The 22091-nt window shown below is 40.1% G+C and overlaps 2 protein-coding genes across 3 annotated transcripts in view; both read left to right on the plus strand.

Annotated features, from left to right (window-relative positions):
- The first annotated feature begins 1364 nt into the window (after positions 1-1364).
- Positions 1365-3062, plus strand: LOC139310646 (thiol S-methyltransferase TMT1A-like). Its single transcript, XM_070934843.1, has 2 exons — positions 1365-1856; positions 2800-3062. The coding sequence occupies exons 1-2, from the start codon at positions 1365-1367 to the stop codon at positions 3034-3036; spliced, it is 729 nt and encodes a 242-aa protein (XP_070790944.1). The 3' UTR covers positions 3037-3062.
- Positions 3063-10180: 7118 nt separating this feature from the next.
- The window catches only part of LOC139312751 (thiol S-methyltransferase TMT1A-like), a 91948-nt gene continuing 80037 nt past the window's right edge, over positions 10181-22091 (plus strand). Inside the window, exons 1-2 of one of the 2 annotated variants that reach the window (XM_070937798.1) lie at positions 10181-10705; positions 16907-19078. In XM_070937798.1, the coding sequence (XP_070793899.1) occupies positions 10214-10705; positions 16907-17143 (729 nt within the window). In that variant the 5' untranslated portion in view covers positions 10181-10213 and the 3' untranslated portion in view covers positions 17144-19078. Of the gene's footprint in view, positions 10706-16906; positions 19079-22091 lie in introns of those variants that run through there. The other variant, XM_070937797.1, reaches the window with a different exon arrangement.

Here is a 22091-nt window from a genome sequence, read left to right on the forward strand (position 1 = left end):
ATGTAGATGCAGTTCCATTGAGGACTCCACGTTAAAGGCAGTTGGTCAGCCGGTTACGACGCCATCTGGTGGGATAATGTCTAATCCACATTTTTGTATTTTATGAAGTAGTAGGTTATAGTCTACTTTATCAAATGCCTTACTAAAGTCCAAGTAAATTATACCGACGGCATTCCTCTGGTCCACTAATTTTGTCACTTTGTCAAAGAATGCAATAAGATTAGTCTGGCATGATCTGTTTTTGACAAACCCATGTTGGTTTTTAGTTATTACTTTGTTAGCTTCTATGTGTTCGCTGATTCGTTGCTTGACTATCTTTTCCATAATCTTCCCTGGTTCTGAGTTCAGGCTGACAAGTCTGTAGTTTCCTGGATCTATTTCTTTTTTCCTTTTTTGAAGATGGCAACTACATCAGCTTTTTTCGAGTCCTCTGGCAGTTCCTTGGTGCTGCAGTATCTTTGAAAGATATAGTTCGGTGGTTGTGAGATCTCGTCTGCCAGTTCCTTCAGAACCTTGGGGTGTAATCCATCTGGTCCTGGTGATTTGAACTTTTCTAGGGTAGACAGATGCTCACTTAACATTTTCTTCCCTATTTTAACCTGTGCTCCTAAACTGTTTGGTGTTATTTTTGTTTTGTTTTGTTTTTTTTGTGGTGCTGTTTTTGATAGGTTGGACTGTTTTTTACCTTTGTGTAAAGACAGATGCAAAAAATGAGTTAAGGAGATCTGCTGTCTCCCTCTTGCTTGTCACCTTCTGTCTTTTAAATTTATTTAATTATTAATTTTCTCTAAGCTCTATAAAGAACAAGCTGCATTTTAAATCAAATTCAAATGTGGTAAATTACAACACCAACTGAGTCTTTTTTTTTTCAACAAGTGATTGAAAGTCCCAAAGGTGCTTTTTCAGGAGGCAACAGAACTTTCTTGTTCTTTCTTTGAAAATGTTTCGCTTCTCATCCAAGAAGCTTCTTCAGCTCTGACGGGATAGTGGGGAATGGAAGGATTTATATTCCTTGCAGATAGCTGGTCATCTGCATCCGAGGGTCGTTGAAGCTCTTGGACACTTATCTGTATCCTCGGGGTCACCTGAGTAGTGGTGCTGGTTCCTGTTGCCTACAATTTTTCCTCTGGAAATCCATTCCTACTTCCACACCATTCAAACAGTGTTCATCTCAAATTGTATAACTAAATGATTTTTTTAAAGAGACTGAAAGATTCGCTGTGGTTTAAAGAAGAACTTGAATAGATTCCAATTGGGAACAGGGTGTTACACATCATTAAAGGAACAGAGTGTAGCAGGGAGTATTTAAAGCAAATCATTGAGGGAGTCAAGCAAGAAGGGTTTCTCTTCCTAGTCTGGCAACGATGCTGGTTCTCTTCTTACAACAATGCATGAAAATCCTCTTCGTGCCCATCCATGTGCTTGCCTATTTTGGCTTATGGGATCCTATTGGTAAAAGACTTCTCCCAGTTTTGATGAACCAGTACAGCAAAATCTACAATAAAAAAATGCACAAGGAAAAGGAAATGCTGTTCAAGAACATGCAGGAATTTGCTGACTCCTCGGGAAAGCTCCACCTGCTAGAGATTGGCGTGGGCTCTGGCACCAACTTTCAGTTTTATCCCCCCAACTCTCACGTGACCTGCGTGGACTACAATCCCAATTTTCAAAATGTCCTCCTCCAGAGCATGGCTCAGAACACGCACCTCCAGTTCGAGAATTTTGTGGTCGCCTCCGCCGAGAACATGTTTTCGGTGTCGGACAACTCTGTGGACGTGGTGGTTGGCACGCTGGTGTTTTGCTCTGTGAACAGCCCCCAGGCTGCCTTGAAGGAGATTCTGCGAGTGCTCAGACCAGTAAGTCAAAGGGCAAAGAGGGAAAGTTAAAAGTCTGGTCTGTCCAGACCACCGAATAATGGGCACAAGGCAAGTGTGCATGCTTTGAAAATAATGGGCACTATGCAGGGGTGCATGGGAGCAAGGGCTTTAGATCCCACAAAAACAGTATCTCTCTGTTGCTCTTTGTGCTGCTGATTTTCAGGCTGAACCTAAACTGGATTCCTGCTTAAAGCAACTGCACCTTTCCTGCCTGCCCTGCGTTTCTGAATCATTTTCAGACTCTGTATAACAACTTCAAGGAATATATTCATAACTTTAATGTTAGTAAATGGCAGCAAGCTTCTGGCCTGAGATAGGGGCCTGGCTGGTACTTCAGTGAGACGTTTCCAGAAAACATTAGGTTGAAGCTAGATTGAAAAGTCTCTGTGAAATGACAAACCACTTTTGAATGGTTTCCAAACGTGCTTTCCCCATGTGGAAGTCTGCATCAAATCACCAGGGATCAAGTTTGATTTGGAGGGAAACTGAGAAGGAACCAGAGTAGATCAAGCTGACACTGTAGCTGAGGGGCAAGTGCTGTTGGTTACATGAGGAAAACATGAGGGGGTGGAAGCATTATGCTGAAACAGCAAAGGCTGTGCCAATATGGTTATGTCTGGTGTTGCACAACACTACTTTGGGAGGTTGTTTGGCTAGTCCCTGATCCTGCAGAAGCCTCTGTACAGCACGATATCTTAAGTAAATAGACTAAAGACTGCCCTTCACCTTTAAATAGAAGTTTTAAATGCTGCCCCAAATCTGCCATTTCCCTGCAGAAGTTAAAAACTGTTCTTCTAGTCACTAAGAGTTCATATCCCCAGAAAGTTGTATAACAACAGTCTTGATTACAGTGTGAATTTTTATATAATTTCAAAGCGTTCTGCTTTCTATGATCTTTTTTATATTATTTTATTTTTTCCAGGGTGGTGCATTCTATTTTATTGAACATGTAGCAGCTGGCAGATCAACCTGGACCTACCTCTGGCAACAAGTCTGTGAGCCTACTTGGAGACATGTGACAGATGGGTGCTCCTTGTTAAAAGAGACCTGGAAAGATTTGGAGAACGCAGGGTTTTCTAAACTGAACTTGGAACACATCATAGCCCCGTTGCCCCCAAGTGTAACTGGTTCCCAAATTTATGGATACGCTGTGAAGTAATTTAAGAGAAAGCATCTCTTAATTAGAATTAGAGGAATTAACAGTGACAATGCATATGCTGTAATAAGAAAAGTGTTTATTCTATACAATTCGGAGTGGAGAAAGGCTCCTAAAAGTTCAGGCTGCACTAAACCTAAATGGTACCTTGGATTAGGTTTGGAGGAAGGACAAATAAATGTTAAAATTAAAATAAAAAGAATATTAATATAAAATAATTTATATAAATATATAAAAGAAAAAAGAATCCTAATATAAAAAGACTAGGTGGGAGTGAAAAAAGCCTCCCGCCATTTTGCTGTGGCATCACTCAGCCTCTTAACCCCTGTAGTTGTAGAGCGGGTAAAACTCTGCATATGTTGGCATGGGATTAGACTGAAAGCTAAGGTTTAGAATTTAGAAACTGATAATGTATCAAAGCTTGCTAACTGTTGAATTGTGTATTTCCTTATTTTACTTATCGTGCTTTTCATTTTCAATTTAAAAAATCCAGCATTTACTTCAGGTTTTCAGATGAAGTGTTAATTCGTTTAATGACCACTGCAGTTGCTTAAAACTAAAAAGAAATATATGTACAACCAAAAAAAGTTGTAAATCCATTTTATGACTGTCAGGACTTATGGTCTGGAAGCATAGGCTCCATTATGGTCGTAAATTGCATGCTACCTATATAAATGAATGAATAAACCTATTAGATTGTTGCTTCCTGAAATTCTTGTGTTGCTGGCTAATTTGCGAAATGGATACCAAAGTAGAATGATGTTAAAGCAGACGCCATGGCTAGAACAAACAGCATCAGGTGTATTTAAATTGTCCCCATTAACTTACAGCACCAGGGGCCCTTCCTTATGGTATTCTGTTTCTAAATGCAACATTTCAATTGGTGAATGGGGTGTCAAATTCAAAGTCAGCAGACCAGATCCAGCCCAAGGGGTGCTTAGATGTGACCCGCAGGGCCGCCCTGGAAACAGCAAAAGAAGGCCAGGTGTTATGTTTTCAATAAGTCTCCCAAGGGAGGCAGCAAAGGGTCCACTTGCATGTTATACCTTATGCTGCCAGGCTTGAAATTTTGAGTTTGGACAAGCTAGAACTACGCCACCTACAGTCCAACCTAAGCATAGTACACAAAATTATCCACTACAACATACTACCTGTCAATGACTACTTCAGCTTCAACGGCAATAATACATGACCACACAATAGATACAAACTCAATGTAAACCGCTCCAAACTCAATTGCTGAAAATGCGACTTCAGCAAGAGTGGTCAATGCCTGGAATGCACTACCTGACTCTGTTTGATTCTGTCCCTTCTGTGGAGAAGTAACCTATTTAGTTCTTCTTGAAACTCCATGTCCTTCATTCTATTGATTACTACTTTCTTTGCTTGGTCAAAGCCAAGGGACATTAAGAATACCGGTCAGAGCCCATATGAGCCCAGCTTGTGGTCTATTGTCTGTTTCCAGGGGGAAGGAAAGTTATCAGTCAACACTAGCGGGGACAGTCCCTCTGGAAAGAAATGTATTTTTAGCCAATGAATGATCATCATTTTCCAGGCTCTTACCTGAATTTGAGGCATGCCTGTCTCAATTCTTAACTGGGCATTTGAAGTTCCTTTGGATGCAGCTAAGATAGCTCGCAGGAATTATGATTATCTGAGCATGGTATTATGGAGCAAATATCTACCTGAAAGGTTACATTAAATGAAGAAAACACCCTTGCTTGTAATATAATATAATTTTTCACACTTATCGTTGCATTATATTCTCATCTTATTATTCCTACCCGTGAACAAAATTATTCCCAATTATTTAACCATTGCATTAAATCAATCCATTCTATATCTTCAGATATCATGATATCACTATCTCCTAGGACTACTGTGTTCAAGTCAGGTTGATCTGATTCAATGCCCCAATATATAGAGTTTCTATGGGGAGAAATCCTTTGCACATTTCCACAATCACAGTGTCCCACTATTCCCCACAGGCATGTATCAGTCCACAATCACAACAAGAATAACAACAGCAACTTTAAGTGATACAGTTACAATCACAGAACCAACACATTTTGTAGGGTGAGAAGTTCCACAGCTTCTTTTGGGATCTTCAGATGGAATAACATAGACCACCACTCAGGCCGGAAAGACCAAAAAGTTGCTATTCCTGCAACGAGAAAAATCACAAACAAAACCCATTCATACCACAATGACCACATCAGTTTTTGGTAATTTTTATTCTCAGTGGGTCTTCTCTAGGAATCACGTTCCACTCTTGAAGTTCTTCCACTGGTCCTTTTACACATGTGTAGTGGGTCCACCCTTTGTCTTTAGTTTGAACTGCTGTTTCAGTGGTCAGCAGGACTTGGTAGGACCTGTCCCAGGCTTGGCTAAGTTTTTCCCCACGTCAGCTATTTTTTCACCAGGGTGGAACTTATGGACAGCAAATTAGAGTGGAGGCATTTGTCCTTTGTTCCTGAGGTAAGATGAAGAAGAAGACAGGCCAAGTGATATTGCCACTTAATTGCCACTGCCTCCATGATCGATTGAAGCACTTTTGCAGTAAAAGGAGTCCCTTGGTTGCTGTATGTTGCTGCTATTATTCAATATCTAGGTATTATCCGTTCCAGTATAATTTTGGTGACTACTCCTGCAGTGGCCCTCATGGTTGGATAAACTTCAACTCATCCAGTCAAGAGAGCCACTCTCACCAATAAATATTTAAGTCTCCCCACTCGAGGTAGTTCAGTAAAATCAACTTGAATGCATTGAAATGGTCTCACGCTAGATGTCACTCTCCCTTTTCTTTATGTTGTAGAACTTGTTTATTAACTCTTTATTAACTCTTTTTAACTCTTTATTAACTCTTTTACATACTATACATTTGTCACATATTTGTTCAATGCCCCAATATATAGAGTTTCTATGGGGAGAAATCCTTTGCACATTTCCACAATCACAGTGTCCCATTATTCCCCACAGGCGTGTATCAGTCCACAATCACAACAAGAATAACAACAGCAACTTTAAGTGATACAGTTACAATCACAGAACCAACACATTTTGTAGTCTTTTACATACTATACATTTGTCACAATTTGTTTAAGTACTCTATACAATCCACAGCATCCATAAGCTTCTAAAAACAAATCGCACCATACCTTAGTCCCCCAATGACTACCCTGATATAGACTTCCCAAAATCAACATTTGCCACTATCCATTTACCTCCTCCACTTTCTACTGCTCACACTTTCTCTAACTCCTTCTTCTGCCACTACCATCCTGGCTTCCAAGTCAGCTAAATTATTGCCTCGTGCTTCAAAGGAATTCAAAGCTTGATTTAAGACATAACTTTCTAGTTTCTACCAAAACTCCTTTGCCCTTTTCTCTTCCCATCTATAAACAAATTAACCCTTTCTCAGCACCAACATCCAATCATCCTTCTAAATCTCCTCTTAAAATTGAGCTGGATGCAAGCTAATATCACTGGTTAATACTAAATCATTTTGTTCCATAAGCTCATTCTCATATTTCAAAATCCTTGATTCTCAGCCATCAACTGGCTTGTTTTTTGTTGTTGTTGTTCAAGATCGCCATCACATGAGGTGGGGCACCAGGGCTCCTCCAAAAGTCAATTTTCTGCTTTCCCTCATTAAAACTGCCACAGCCGCCATTGCTTGAGTACCGTCTGGAAATCCTTGACAGACAGAGTCTAACAGTTAGACAAAAATGCCACTGGCTGCCTCTTTCCTCCCCACTTCTGGGTTAAAACCCTCAAAGCTATTCCCTTAGCATAATTATCTATTCACAGCCTACAATATCCAGTCAATCCTAGAAATTTCCTCAACTCCTCCTTCGTTTCAAAATCATTTCTTTTATATATATTTAACTAAACATTTTATTTATTTATTTATTTATTATAATATGCTTTATTGATTTTAATTTTTTTTAAAAAAAACATCAAATCTCTGTTAACATCTGAGGTGTCATGTAATTACATATTTACATTATGTACATATCGAGTACATTTGAATCTACCATTATTGAAAATAAACGTAACCTTACAATCTCATTCTATTATTCCACCATTTGTACCACCTTTCCCATACTGCGTTGAATTTTGAGCTCACATCATTATTAAGATCACTTGTTAATTTTGCCATTTCTGCGCATTCTAAAATTTTGTTTATTAGTATTACCTCTGGAGTAGTTAGTTTATCCTTCCAGTATTTTGCAAAAATTAATCTGGCCGCTGTTGTAACATGTATTATAAGATGTATCTTATCTTTAGAAAATCCATCTCCAATCATTCCTAATAAAAAGATTTCAGGGGATAATTCTATTTCTTCTTCCACTATTTCTCATAACCAGTTTCATATTTTTGTCCAAAACTTTTTTGTCTCGGGGCAGGACCACCACATATGATAGAAGGTGCCAACCTCCTTTCCACACTTCCAACATGTTGCTGAAGCACTGGGAAATATTTTTGCTAATCTAGCTGGTGCTAGATACCATCTATGGAAAATTTTGTAATGGTTCTCCCTATAGGTTGCTGATTTAGTCCAATTGTAGTTTCTGTTCCAGGCCTCCTCCCAGTCATTGAAATTTAACCTATAACCAATATTTTTTTCCCAAATATTTAATTGATTTCTGGCTATTCCTTCTGCCCTGTCCTCGCCTAGTAGCAAGTTGTAGAATTTCGCTAACATTTTCTTTTCAATCCCCAACATAATTTTGTCCAAATTCTTGTGCTTCGCCTCTATACCAAATTGGTCCCTATCTTTTTGATATCTTGAGCTTATCTGTAGGTAGCTCCACCAGTCTAAATTAAAGCCTTGATTTCTTAATGTTTCCCGAGATTTAAGGATTCCATTATCATCTAATATGTCTTTATACGTGCCGAATTTTAAAATATCTCTTTTATTTGAGGCGGTCAGGGCCTCCATAATTGAAAGCCAGTTTGGTACTTTCGCATAAAATTGTTGCCTAATTTCTTCCCATGTTTGAATAAGGGTCTCCCTTAATTTGTGTTTATGAAAATATGATTTTTTTTTGTTCTTTAAATCCCATAAATAGGCGTGCCAGCCTGCCTGTAGATCGTGGCCTTCTAACGTCAAAATTCTCTTGTTTTGTAATGTGACCCATTCTTTAATCCATACTAGTTTAGCCGCCTTCTGATATACTTCCCAATCAGATAATCCAAAACCACCCATGTTTCTTTTCCCTTGCAGTGTCTTGTATGCTATCCTCGCCTTCTTCCCTTCCCATAAGAAGTCTCGCACCTTCTTTTTCAGATCCAGGAAATATTTTTTGTCGAGATTCACTGGTATAGTTTGGAATAAAAATATAGTTTTGGGGACAATATTCATTTTAATTGCTGCAATCTTACCTGTAAAGGATAATTTTAACTTCTTCCATCTATCTATATCCTGCTTTATTTTTTGTAGTAAAAGGATGTAGTTATCCTCCTTTAAAGAGGAATATCTTGAAGTAATCCATATTCCCAAGTACTTTATTTTCTTCACTATCTGAAGATCTAAGGACTTTTCTAGCTCTTTCTTATTTGCCTCTGTCACATTTCTTACTAATATTTTAGTTTTTGTTTTATTAAGTTTAAAGCCAGCAACTTCTCCATACTGTTGTACTTCCTGGAATAATTTAGGGCCAGATTTCAAGGGATCTTCTGTTATTAAAGCCACGTCATCTGCAAAGGCTTGTGTTTTAAATGTTTCTTTCTTGATTTGAAGTCCTTTAATTTCTTTGTTATCTCTGATCTTTCTAAGTAAGATTTCCAGCGCCATTATAAAAAGTAGAGGGGACAAGGGACATCCCTGTCTAACTCCCTTTTGTATCCAAAATGTCCACATCATTTCCTTTATATATATTTAACTAAGCATTTTAAACCTCAAAGACTTCCAGAGGGTTGGGGGAATCAAAATTGTAACAGAATCAGGAAAAAAAAAACAGTGAAAGCCAAGACTGCAAGAGCAGCTGTGTAATGTCACCCCTTTATCTCAGTGACAAGAGCCTCGGGGGTGCAGTGGTTAGAATGCGGTAGTGCAGGCTATTTCTGCTGACTGCAATTTGGCAGTTCAAATCCCACCAGGCTCAAGGTTGACTCAGCCTCCCATCCTTCTGAGGTGGGTAAAATGAGGACCTAAATTGTTGGGGGCAATATGTGGACTCTGTAAACTGCTTGGAAAGGGCTGTAAAGCACTGTGAAGCAGCATATAAATCTAAATGTGATTGCTATTTACCCCCCTTTTCTCGGGCTAGCTCAGTGCAAGTAAGCAGAGAGGAGAAAAAATGGTTGAAAGGAACAAAAAACCTCGGGGGGGTGGTGGTGCTTTCCTGCTTCTCTTGCTCTTCCAAGGCAAAAAGTCCATAAAAGAGTTGGAAGGGACCTTGGAGGTCTTCTAGTCCAACCCCCTGCTCAGGCAGGAAACCCCACACCCAGAGGTGGGTGGCACACAAATTAAAAAGCAGTTCACCCAGGACCAAAAATGTGAGTGTGCGCCTTCTGCACATGCTCACGGCTTGTCACCTTCTGTTTTGAATTTATTTAATTATTAATTTTCTCTAAGCTCTATAAAGAATAAGCTGCATTTTAAATCAAATTCAAATGTGGTAAATTACAACACCAACTGGGTCTTTTCTTTTTTTTTTTTCAACAAGTGACTGAAAGTCCCAAAGGTGCTTTTTCAGGAGGCAACTGGACTTTCTGGTTCTTTCTTTGAAAATGTTTCGCTTCTCATCCAAGAAGCTTCTTCAGCTCTGACGGGATAGTGGGGAATGGAAGGATTTATATTCCTTGCAGATAGCTGGTCATCTGCATCCGAGGGTCGTTGAAGCTCTTGGACACTTATCTATGTCCTCGGGGTCACCTGAGTAGTGGTGCTGGTTCCTGTTGCCTACAATTTTTCCTCTGGAAATCCATTCCTACTCCCACAACATTCAAACAGTGTTCATCTCAAATTGTATAGCTGAAAGATTTTTTTTTAAGTGACAGAAAGAGTTGCTGTTCCTTTAAGGAAAATCTGGAACAGATCCTAACTGGGAACTGGATGTGGACGGTTTGCTTACGAAACATCATTAAAGGAACAGGGCATAGCAGGGAGTATTTAAAGCAAATCATTGAGAGGGGTCAAGCAAGAAGGGTTTCTCTTCCTAGTCCGGCAACGATGCTGGTTCTCATCTTACAACAATGCATGAAAATCTTCATCCTGCCCATCTATGTGCTTGCCTATTTAGGCTTATGGGATCCTATTTGTAAAAGAATTTTCCCAGTTTTCATGAACCAGTTCAGCAAACTCTACCATATGAAAATGCACAAGGAAAAGGAAACGCTGTTCAAGAACATGCAGGACTTTGCCGACTCCTCGGGAAAGCTCCATCTGCTAGAGATTGGTGTGGGCACTGGCACCAACTTTCAGTTTTATCCCCCCAACTCTCATGTGACCTGCCTGGACTACAATCCCAACTTTAGAAATTTCCTCCTGCAGGGCATGGCTCAGAACACGCACCTCCAGTTCGAGAATTTTTTGGTCAGCCCCGCCGAGAACATGTCTTCGGTGTCGGACAACTCTATGGACGTGGTGGTTGGCACGCTGGTGTTTTGCTCTGTGAACAGCACCCAGGCTGCCTTGAAGGAGATTCTGCGAGTGCTCAGACCAGTAAGTCAAAGGGCAAAGAGGGAAAGTTAAAAGTCTGGTCTGTCCAGACCACCAAATAATGGGCACAAGGCAAGTGTGCATGCTTTGAAAATAATGGGCACTATGCAGGGGTGCATGGGAGCAAGGGCTTTAGATCCCATTAAAACAGCACCTCTCTGCTGCTCTTTATGCTGCTGATTTTCGGGCTGAACCTAAACTGGATTCCCACTTAAAGCAACGCACCTTTCCTGCCTGCCCTGCATTTCTAACTCTGTACAAGAACTTCAAGGAATATATGCATAACTTTAATGTTAGTGGTAAGAGATGATCAAGCATAGGAACAATCCTGACAACATGAAGTTTAAGAATGAGTCACAAGGCTCACAATATTCCAATGCTCTGATTTTGTTTTTTCAGGAAAAGATTCAATGCCAGCAGTTCCAACTTTTCTATAAACCCAGCATTTGTTATTTATACTTCCAATTGTCACTTTTGGGGAACAAATTCAAAGTACATGTGAGCAGAATGCAAAGGGGATGAGCTGCTCCAAAGTTTTAGATATTTTTTTCTTGCATCTATTAGCGCCAAATGTGGTTTTCCTTACAGTTTATTAAATTTATATGCTATTCAACTCATGGTTCAAGGTGACTCTGGGCGGCTTTCCACTTTATTTAAAACTTTAGTTAACAATACAGCAATTTATATATAGAATTTAAATTATAGAATTTAAAGTTTATTTAAAACTTTAATACAGAAATTTATAAAATTTATAAGCCGCCCATCTCAAAATTCAAGGTGACTCCGGGTGGCTTTAAACTTTATTTAAAATTTTAATTAACAATAATACAGACCTCATCCTCATCCTGTTCATCTCTTAAGTCTCTTAGTTTCGGTTTTAGTAGAGTTTACTACAGTTTTTAATAATATTTTAATCTGTGTAACTTTAATATTTCAATTATTTTTTACTTGTTTTATAACTTGTAAGCCACCCAAAATCACCTTGTAAGGGAGATGGGCGACATAAAAATTTAATAAATATACAGTGATGTTTAAAATTTTGTGAACCCTTTTGAAGGTTAATATAAACTCTAAACCTAGAGAAAGGCAACCCACTTAAACAATTTAAAAACATCATCCTTCTACCATTTCCGCTTTTCAAGATATGAGGTTTATTTTATTCTCTGTCATTCTTTTGAAATTTTGGTTATTGCATCTTAAAATGATATTCTAAATTTAGAAAGAAGCAGTGAAGGGCAAATAAAATGAACTTAAAAGAGAAACTCCAACATTTACTTACTTACTTACTTATTTATTTATTGAATTTATATTGCTGCCTATTCGCCCATGGCGGAATATATTACAGAATATAAAACCACATTTAAAACAATAAAAACTAACAAAAAGAATCCAATAAATTAATATAGTACAATTTAACAAAATCACCCCCCATCTCCCACCCCCTGGCCTGGCCTGGCCTGGCGACTTCAGATCACACGAGCCATTTAAATGGGCTCCATTCCACTTTAGGTTCCCCAGGCCCGCTGGCAGAACCAGATCTTCAGCGCCTTCCCGAACAGTATTAGAGTGGGGGCCATTCTAATCTCTGGGGGAATGATGTTCCAGAGAGGGGGAGCCACCACGGAAAAAGCCCTTCTTCTGGGTCCCACCAGGTGTGCCTCCCTCAGGGATGGGACCCGCAACATTTATTTTTTTTTGCTTTAATTTATATGCCGCCCTTCTCTGGAGACTCAGAGCGGCTTAAAACGCGTTAAGCAATAGCCTTCATACTTTTGTATATTTATACAAAGTCAGCTTATTGCCCCCACAATCTGGGTCCTCAATTCACTTACCTTTGAAAGGATGGAAGGCTGAGTCAACCTTGAGCCTGGTGAGATTTGAACTTGCAGTAATTGCAAGCAGCAGTTGTTAATAACAGTGCTTTAGTCCACTGTACTACAGGCTCTTCTAACATTCCCTGCCTTCCCGCTCTGATGGGTCAGGTAGGTGTGACCGGCAAGAGACAGTCCCTCAGATAACCTGGTCCCTAGCCATGAAGGGCTTTAAAGCTGACAACCAGCACCTTGAATTGCACCCGGGAGCAAATCAGCAACCAATGCAGCTCCCGCAGGAGAGGTAATACATGTACACACTGGGGTCTGCACAAAACCATGCGGGCCGCTGCATTTTCCACCAACTGGAGCTTCCGGATGCTCTTCAAGGGTAGCCCCATGTAGAACTTGTTGCAATAGTCAAGATGGGAAGTGACTAGGGTATGAGTGACTGTGAATAGGGATTGTTGGTCCAGGAAAGGGTGTAACTGGTGCACAAACCAAAGTTGGGCAAAAAGACTCCTTCGAGCAGGAGTCTTCAATCCAGGAAAACCCCTAAATTACAAACAGGGTTTGTTTGAGGTAATGCCAACCCATCAAAGACCAAAGGTAGCAATTCTCCCTGAGCCAATGAACCCCAAATCCAGAGACACTCGATCTTGCAAGGGTTTAGTTTCCACCCGTTGCTCCCTATCCAGCCCCTATCAGCCTCTAGGCACTGCGAGAGGGAGGACATGGCATCACTTAACTCAGCACGGGCCGAGACATACAGCTGAGTATCATCAGCATATTGGTGATACCTCAGTCCATGGTGACAGATGATCTCACCCAGCAGCTTCATATAAATGTTGAACAGGTGTGGAGAGAGTACCAAGCCCTGCAGAATCCCATAAAGCAGTGGTGAAATCCAATTTTTTTTACTACCGGTTCTGTGGGTGTGGCTTGATGGGCATGGTGTGGCTTGGTGGGCATGGCAGGGGAAGGATACTGCAAAATCTCCATTCCCACCCCACTCCAGGGGAAGGATACTGCAAAATCTCCATTCCCACTCCACTCTAGGAGGAAGGATTTTGCAATATCTCCATTCCCACCCCACTCTGGGGCCAGCCAGAGGTGGTATTTGCCAGTTCTCCGAACTACTCAAAATTTCCACTACCAGTTCTCCAGAACCTGTCAGAACCTGCTGGATTTCACCCCTGCTGTAAAGCAATGGGTGAGGGATGGAACTCTTCCCTCCTATCAACACAGACTGAGAGCGGCTGCAGAGGAAGGAAGTGAACCAGGATAGCACAAGGCCTCCTACTCCCATCCTCCGAAGTTGCCCCAGGAGAATACCATGATCAATGGTACCAAAAGCTGCCAAGAGGATACATTTTAGTATAGAAGAAAAGGAAAATAGGTGAACAATTAAAATTGTGAATCTGTATAAGTAGTTTGTATAAGGAATTTTTCTTTTCTCATAATAATGGTATCTAGAACAGGGGTCCCCAACTTTTTGGACCTCAGGGACCACCAAGTTCATAATTTTAAATCCCATGGACCAGTGGTGGGTTCCTCCTGGTTCCGCCAAGCCGGTAGCGGTGATGATATGACGTCACCGAATTGGTTCTCTTTGTTCGGGAGCTGCAAACAAAGTTATTTGTTATTTTTACCACATTATTTTTACCTTTTATTTGGCCCCGCCCCAATCTATTTGCTGCCTCCCGAGTCTCAGCTGATTGGCTAGAAGGAAAAAAAACTGTTGCTGCGGGGCTTCAAAGGATGGCCCTACAGCTGATCAGTGTTAAAAGGCAGTGTGATAGTAGACTGGTGCCTCCAAGAACAAATGAGTAGACCGGTGCCTCCAAGAATAAATGAGTAAACCAATGCCTCCAAGAACAAATGGATAGACCGGTGCCTCCAAAAACAAATGAGTAGACCGGTGCCTCCAAAAACAAATGAGTAGACCAGTGCCTCCAAAAACAAATGAGTAGACCGGTACAGCTCTGCAAGCAGTTAAAAGCCTGGTAGACCAGTACCTCTACTAAATCCTAAAGAATTGTCACATGGACCATCAAACCATGCCCACAAAATAAGCCACGGCCACAGAACCGGTAGTAAAAAATTTTAGAACCCACCCTTGCTGCGGACCACTAATACGAATCCAATGCGTCACTTGCTGAAACGCCTGGACTCTCAGTGACAGGATGGGGTCCTTCAGGCACTCTCCCTACTCTCCCTTTCTCTCTCTCTTTCTCTCTTTCCCCCTTTCTCTGTCTCATCTCTCTTCCCCCTCTTTCTCTCTCTCTCCCACTTTCTCATTCTCTCTCTCTTTCATTCTCTCTCTCATTTTCTCTGTCTCTGTCTCTTTCTCTCTTTCTCTCTCGTTCATTCTCTCTCTGATTCTCTCTCTGATTCTCTTGCTCTCTCTCATCTCATGGGCCAGCCAGTGTCTTGGGGCTGAGAGGAAGTCAAGCATCTCCACGAGAGACCGAGGTGCATGAAGCACCAACAAGGGCCGGAAGAAACGGCTGCAAGATCCAGCAAGAGACGAAGCTTCGCTCCGGCTCTGGAATATGGAGCAAATCTCCATCCCCCGCCCTTCCCTTGCCAGGCGAGGAGTGACTGGGAAGGGAGGGTGAGGGGCAGGGTCAGCCACTGGTGGGTTCAGCTGACAGGAAGCTACAGCAGGGGGAAGAAACAGCCTGGGGTTCCCGCCATCCATTGCTTCGGCCCGCCTGCACCGCCATCCTCCCTTGCACCATTACCTCATTCTGGCCGGCAAGGGCTGTGCTGCAAAGTTGCAAGTTGCATGAACCTCCCTCTACAGCTGAGATTTACAACCCCACCATGAGCTGCCTGGCCAATCCCATATTCCAGAGCTCAGGACTGGCCATTGGTCATCCCTGAGCAGCTCCTTCAACCGGGTGCGTCGCGGACCACCAAAATTTTCTTGTGGACCACCAGTGGTCCGTGGACAACCAGTTGGTGACCACTGATCTAGAGTGAATGCAGCCTAACTGAGCCTTGATAGTACAGTGGTTTAGTGCACCCTGTCATTAACACAGCTGCCTGCAATTTCTGCTGGTTTGAATCTCTCCAAGGCTCAAGGTTGACTCAGCCTTCCATCCTTTCTAAGGTAGGTGAAATGAGGACCCAGTTTGTGGGGGCAATAAGCTGACTTTGTATAAAATATACAAAAGGATGAAGGCTATTGCTTAATGCATTGTAAGCCGCCCTGAGTCTCCGGAGAAGGGCGGCATATAAATCAAATAAAAAAAAAATATTCACGATTTAAAAAGTAGCATTTGTACGGTGGTGAAATCTAAAATTTGTTATTACCGGTTCTGTGGGCGTGGCTTGGTGGTGGAGGTTATGTGACTGGGTGGGCGTGGCCAATTTTTTTCTTTTAAAACCATTTTTTCTACAACCTCTTTGGCGAAGAGGTTGTAAAAAAAATGCTTTCAAAAGGCTCTGATGATCCAGCTGAATTGCCTGATCGGCAGAGGCTTTTTTTCTTTTAAAAGAAAAAAACCTCTGCCGATCAGGCAACTCAGCTGGGATCATCAGCTGACGATCCCTTTGACGATCCCAGCTGAGCCGCGTGATCATCAGAGGCTTTTTTTTTACTTTTAAAAGCATTTTTTCAGCCGAAGAGGTTGTAGAAAAAATGCTTTTAAAAATTAAAAGAAAAAGCCTCTGATGATTGTGTGGCTCAGCTGGGCATGGGAGAGGGCAGGGATTTTTGCTACTGGTTCTCCGAACCACCCGCCTCCATCGCTACCGGATCGGGAGCATTTCACCCCTGCATTTGTATAGGAGAAAGAATTGAGTGAACATATGAGTTAGGGGAGGGCTATCCAAATATAACTTGTTAGACACATTACAGCTTGTTTCTCCTTTAATAGGACTTGTTTGACTTTATGGTCAACTGTATCTCTTTATTCATTTAGCAATAGATAAATTGCCTTTCATGTATCTTGATGTATTGAGTTCTAGTCCTGTCTTAGCCATGAAAGCAGCTGGGTGACTTTGGGTCAATCACTTTCCTAGGCCAACTCACCTCACAGCTTGTGGAGAACATAGGAGGAGAAAAGTGTGTTAGATGTGTACTCCGCCTTGAGTTATTTGTTAAAATAATGAAGGATATAAATAAAAAATAAAAGAACTATTTATTCAAATTTTGAGTTTTATATTCAGAAATATATTGAACTTGTTCCTCTACTTACGTCACCATCCTTAAATAAAAAAAGGCCAATTCTGCAGTTTTCCTAGAACTTGAATCTCCTGTAAATCATTAATGGCTAAATTGCATTCCAGTTTCATTTTGTCTCTATATACTGGGAATTTTTTGTGTAATTTTGAAATGTTCGGCTTTATATTATCCTTTGTTGTATTATTTTACTTTTTCCAGGGTGGTACATTCTATTTCATTGAACATGTAGCAGGTGGCAGATCAACCTGGACCTACTTCTGGCAACAAGTCTGTGACCCTACTTGGAGATATTTGACAGATGGGTGCTGTGTATTAAAAGAGACCTGGAAAGATTTGGAGAATGCAGGTTTTTCTAAACTGAACTTGCAACACATCATAGCCCCATTGCATGTCTGTTTAGTTTGTCCCCATATTTATGGATATGCTGTGAAGTAATTGAAGAGAAAGTATCTTTCTCTTAAGATCAGATTTCTGACTTTAAGGAATTAACAGTGACAATGCATACATTGCAATAAGAAAAGTGTTTCCTCTATTCTATACAATTCAGAGTGGAGAAAGGCTCCTAAAAGTTCAAGTCGCACTAAATCTAAATAGGTACCTTGGATCAGGTTTGGAGGGAGGACAAATAAATATTAAAATTAAAATAAAAAGAATATTAATATAAAATAATTTATATAAATATATAAAAGAAAAAATCCTACTATCAAAACACTATGTGGGGGTGAAAAAAGCCCCCCACCATTTTGCACCATTTGGAGGGAAAACTAGAGGAGGCCTGTTTTTGAGTATTACTCGCAATCTGTGTGGAGTTCTCTAAGAACAAACTGGTAATGGACAAAGCCCTACCTTAAGCATAAGCAGAGCAGGGAATCGTGCTTAAATAATACTTCAGGCAGAAGCCTTTGTTGGCCTTTAGGGGAGGCCTACCCAGAAAGATTTTTCTCAGCTTCTTAACCCCTGTAGTTGTAGAGCAGGTAAAAGTCTGCATATGTTGGCATGGGATTAGACTGAAAACCAAGGCTTAGAATTTAGAAACTGATAATGTATCAAAGCTTGCTAACTGCGGAATTGTGCATTTCCTCATTTTACTTATCATGCTTTTCATTTTCAATTAAAAAAGGGGGCTTGGGGTTTTGGTGGCTTGTTTTGGTTTGGTTTGGTTTTTTTGTTCTCTGGTGAATCTTTCCTCGTGGCTTTTTCTGAATATGGCAAATGTAAATATCAGGTCTCCTGGTTGTAAGGTATATTGTGGGTTGTGTAACTGACCCTTGGAAAAGACTGACCCTCAATAATCACTTTTAAGTGCGGACTGCGAAGAGGTGTGTTGTCAAAACTTAACCTGATACTACCACATTTTGGGGAAATAATTTGGCACATTTGTTTAATGCCAGCCCAGCCCATTTTTATCCTTTACAAAAGGTCCCAGATCAGCAGGGATTCACTTTGTGGCCAATTAATGAAAAGTAGTGGTTGCAGCACAAAGATTCTTCCCTATTGATGGGTGCTATATAAAAAATTGAAACAAAGAGGGAAGTTAGAATATTAGAGGAACAGAAATTTATTAATTCATATAAGGATGTGTTTGGTGTAAGAACTAAGTCTCAATGTTAGATTGTTACAAAGATGATAATGATAATGTGATTGAACATGAATAAGTAATGTATAGATGGATGTTAAAAAAAGTGATTATGCTGGGATAAGCAGCAAACTAAGGTGATTATGCTGGGATAGACAGCAAAAACAAAGATGATTATACTGGGTATAACAGTAAAATTAAAGAAGACTATGCTGAGATTAACAGCCAAAAGAAGATGATCAAGATGAAGATTATACACTGGGATAAACAGTTAAAATAAAGATGACTATACTGGAATTAATATTAATAATGAAATGATTATGTTGTGATCAAGAGTAAAAATAAAGGTGATTATGCTGAGATAAATAGTAAAATGAAGATGATAAATGTTAACAGTTAAAACACTGTGTACATATCTTGATGATTTACACTTTTAAGATATAACCATCCAAGCTAAAAAAAAAAGAAATTGAAATGATATTGGGTTAAGGATTTTAAGATTTAGGTAATGGGTTTTAAGACATTTTTAATTAGATAGAATTTATGGCAATAATGGTATAGAATATTAAGTTGTGTTATTTGAAAATTAAGATTTGAGGTGAAATAATAGAAAGGTAAATTGATTCATGTAAATTAATATGTTAGACATTTTTCTTTGCTTTTTTTTTTAAAGATGGTATTTAGTGGGGATTTGGAAAAGCTTTTGTTAAAGAGGAATTGGTAATTGTACCTATTTATGACCAGATCAATCACTCATTCTGAAAAGATGTATGTTTGTGTTTTAAAAAAATAAAAAAAAATGTTTTTAAAAAAACATGTACAAATTATTACAGGTAACCCTTGATTTAGTTCTACTTGCTTAGCAATCATTCAAAGTTATGACTGACCTGAAAAATGGGTCTTGTAATCCAGAACTGAAGTTCCAATGGTTGGCCATGCACTGCAGTCACATGAACACAATTCAGGCACTTGACAACACAGCTCCTTGTCCTTGGGTGTCCCATCTTCTAGGATTAAGCCTTTCTGACAGATCAAAGAATAAGCCTTTGGAATTCTTAGTCATGCTAGTTATGTGAGTTATTATAATACTACCCTGTTTCCACAAAAATAAGACACCCCTTGATAATAAGCCCAATCGGGCTTTTGAGCGCATGCACTAAAATAAGCCCCCCCCCTGAAAATAAGCCCTCCCTGAAAATATTTAACCGCATGCGCAACCGGTCCCCGCCATTTTCTCTGGTTAGGGTTAGGGAGACAGAGCTGGAAATCAGGTAAGACGGCAAGAGGAGCCCCGTCTTGTTCCATGTGCCCCAAAATAATAAGACCTCCCTGAAAATAAGGCCAAGAGCTTATTTCGGGGAAACACAGTATTAGTCCTACCATTAGAAAGCTGGACTATTCTTTTAATACAGGAGCACTATCTAGGTAATCCTTGGGTTATGAGTGGTTACTTAGCAACCGTTCAAATTTACCTTGGATCCACCTGGGGGCTACTTATGACCTAAATTAGAAGTTATGACAGTCCCATCCCATCCCCCGTAGTCAAATGACTGAATAGTACTCGGCTTGGCAACCATACCATATCTGTGGCTGTGGGTAGTGTCCTGAGATCACATGACCTCATAGCATCTGCCGTATTTTTTCAGATTATAAGACACTCCGAAGTATAAGACACATCTAGCTTTTGGGGAGGAAAACAAGGCGGCAAAAATCTGTCTCTGCCTCTGCCTCCCAGCAATTTACCTCCTTGCAGCAAACTGCAAACAGCCTGGTCAGCTTCAGTACAGCCTGATTTAGCACAAGCAGCTGTTTGGCGGTTGGATGGTGTGCGCTAACATTTGCGAACCAGTAGCAAACGTAAATGAATACCACCCCTGATCTGCACGTCCCATTTTCGGCCTCCGCGTGTCTTGCTTTTGGCCCTTTCCAGGCAGTGGGGATTGCTGCCACCACCATTTATCCCTGCCAGCTCTAATGAGCCATGCGGTGATAGGCGGATGTGGCAATAGGCAGCAGCAGCAATGGGCAGCGACAGGCAGTGGCGATCCCTGCAGCCTGGAATAGCTGATAGGTGGTATTCCAGGAGGCCAATCCAACCACCAATCAGCTGTTTGTGCTAAATCAGGCTGTGCTAAAACTGACCAGGCTATTTCCTGTTTGCTGCAAGGAGGTAAATTGCTGGGAGGCAGAGGCTGAAGAGTGGGGGCCAGGGGGTAGACAGGGCTTTGGAAACATTTGCTGTATAAGACACACAGATATTTCCACCCACTTAGGGGCGGGGAGTGCATCTTATACACCAAAAAACACAATAATTGGATTTGCTTAAATTGTATGGTATTCTGTTTCTAAATGAAATATTTCAAATGGTGAATGGGATGTTTAAGCAATAATGTCCTTTACAATAGATCAGGGGTTAACAACCCACAGCTCTAGAGCTACATGTGGCTCTTTTACCCCTCTGCTGTGGCTCTTGTCACTTAAAATATGCGTCACAACCGCCAATGTGTGACACCCGCCGGGACACGATTTATTGAGCTTTTCAACTCCCGGTAGGCCAACCATGGATAAATCCAAGAAAAGAAAAAAGTTTCAGAAGAAAACATAATGTTTAATTCAACTACATATGCTAGTTCTGTGGTCGCTCAAGAAATAGTCAAGCACAGGTTTTGTGGCTCCCCGTGTTTTCTGTAGTAAACGGGTCCATATGGCTATTTCAGTGTTTAAGGTTGCAGACCCCTGCACAGATGAAGCAGAGTCAGATACGAAAGTCTGAGTCAGAGTAACAAGGCATTATCCAACAACTGTCCCTCTCCATGACTACTTCCAATAAAAAATAATCAGTCTTCAATCCCCCAGGAGATACCAGAATTGAATCTAAGGGTTGTTATTTTTGTAGAGGGGGGAAGGTTGAGGCACACAAGTTGGCCATGGATAGATTTTTAATCAATTTGTGACTTGTAATCTATAATAGCACAAGCTTATCAAAGAGCCACATGTTTATCTTTCTCCCTACTAATTTTAGATTTCAAGTACTATATTACTTTGGGTGACGCTTGATAAAATTTCATGTTAGAATCTTGGATTTTATCTCACAAACTAGATTGATATAACTGCAAATTTAGAATTGAAAATCAAATCCTGCCTTGTTTATGCATTAAAGGTCTCTTATGCTTCTGAATTATTCAATAGTTGTAGACTTTGAATTTTCCTGCTGCTTTTCTTCAAAAATCTAGTGAATACTTGGAACATTTCCCTGCAGGTTCTGTTTTTTAAGGTACATTAAACAGATTTCCTATATGCCTTGTAAACAGATTTATTTACTGCCTTCTTACTGTTCTTTTAACGTTATTTAATATCTACCTAATAGGTAGATAAGTAATGTTTTCTATTGTCTTCTATTAAAGAAATATTTTAGATCTCCACACATTTTTTTAAAACGGCTCTTTTTAATGTTTTAAACTCTCTCCTTTTTGAAAGAATTATTTTTTAAAAAATACATTTTCTTCAGACTTGGTATATTTCTTGCCTGCTCATCAATAAAGTTAAAAGAACTCTTGTGCAAATTGCTAATCCTTTTTCACTCTTTCTAGATGACAAAAAAAGCAATTTCATCATATTCTTTACTTCGCTATTTTTATTCCCTATCTCTATAAAATGTTTTCCTCCTGCTTCCTCCTGCTGTATTTAATAAATACATTTGCTGATACTTCCCATCTATTCATCTTGATATAAATACAAATAATAAAATATAAAAGATTAAAATTAAATCAAGCACATCAAGATGTATATATTAAAAAATAAATATAT

The sequence above is a fragment of the Pituophis catenifer genome, unplaced genomic scaffold (genome assembly GCF_029215685.1).
Source record: "Pituophis catenifer annectens isolate HBS135680 unplaced genomic scaffold, rPitCat1.0.hap2 SCAF_2, whole genome shotgun sequence".
Classification (NCBI taxonomy): domain Eukaryota; kingdom Metazoa; phylum Chordata; class Lepidosauria; order Squamata; family Colubridae; genus Pituophis; species Pituophis catenifer.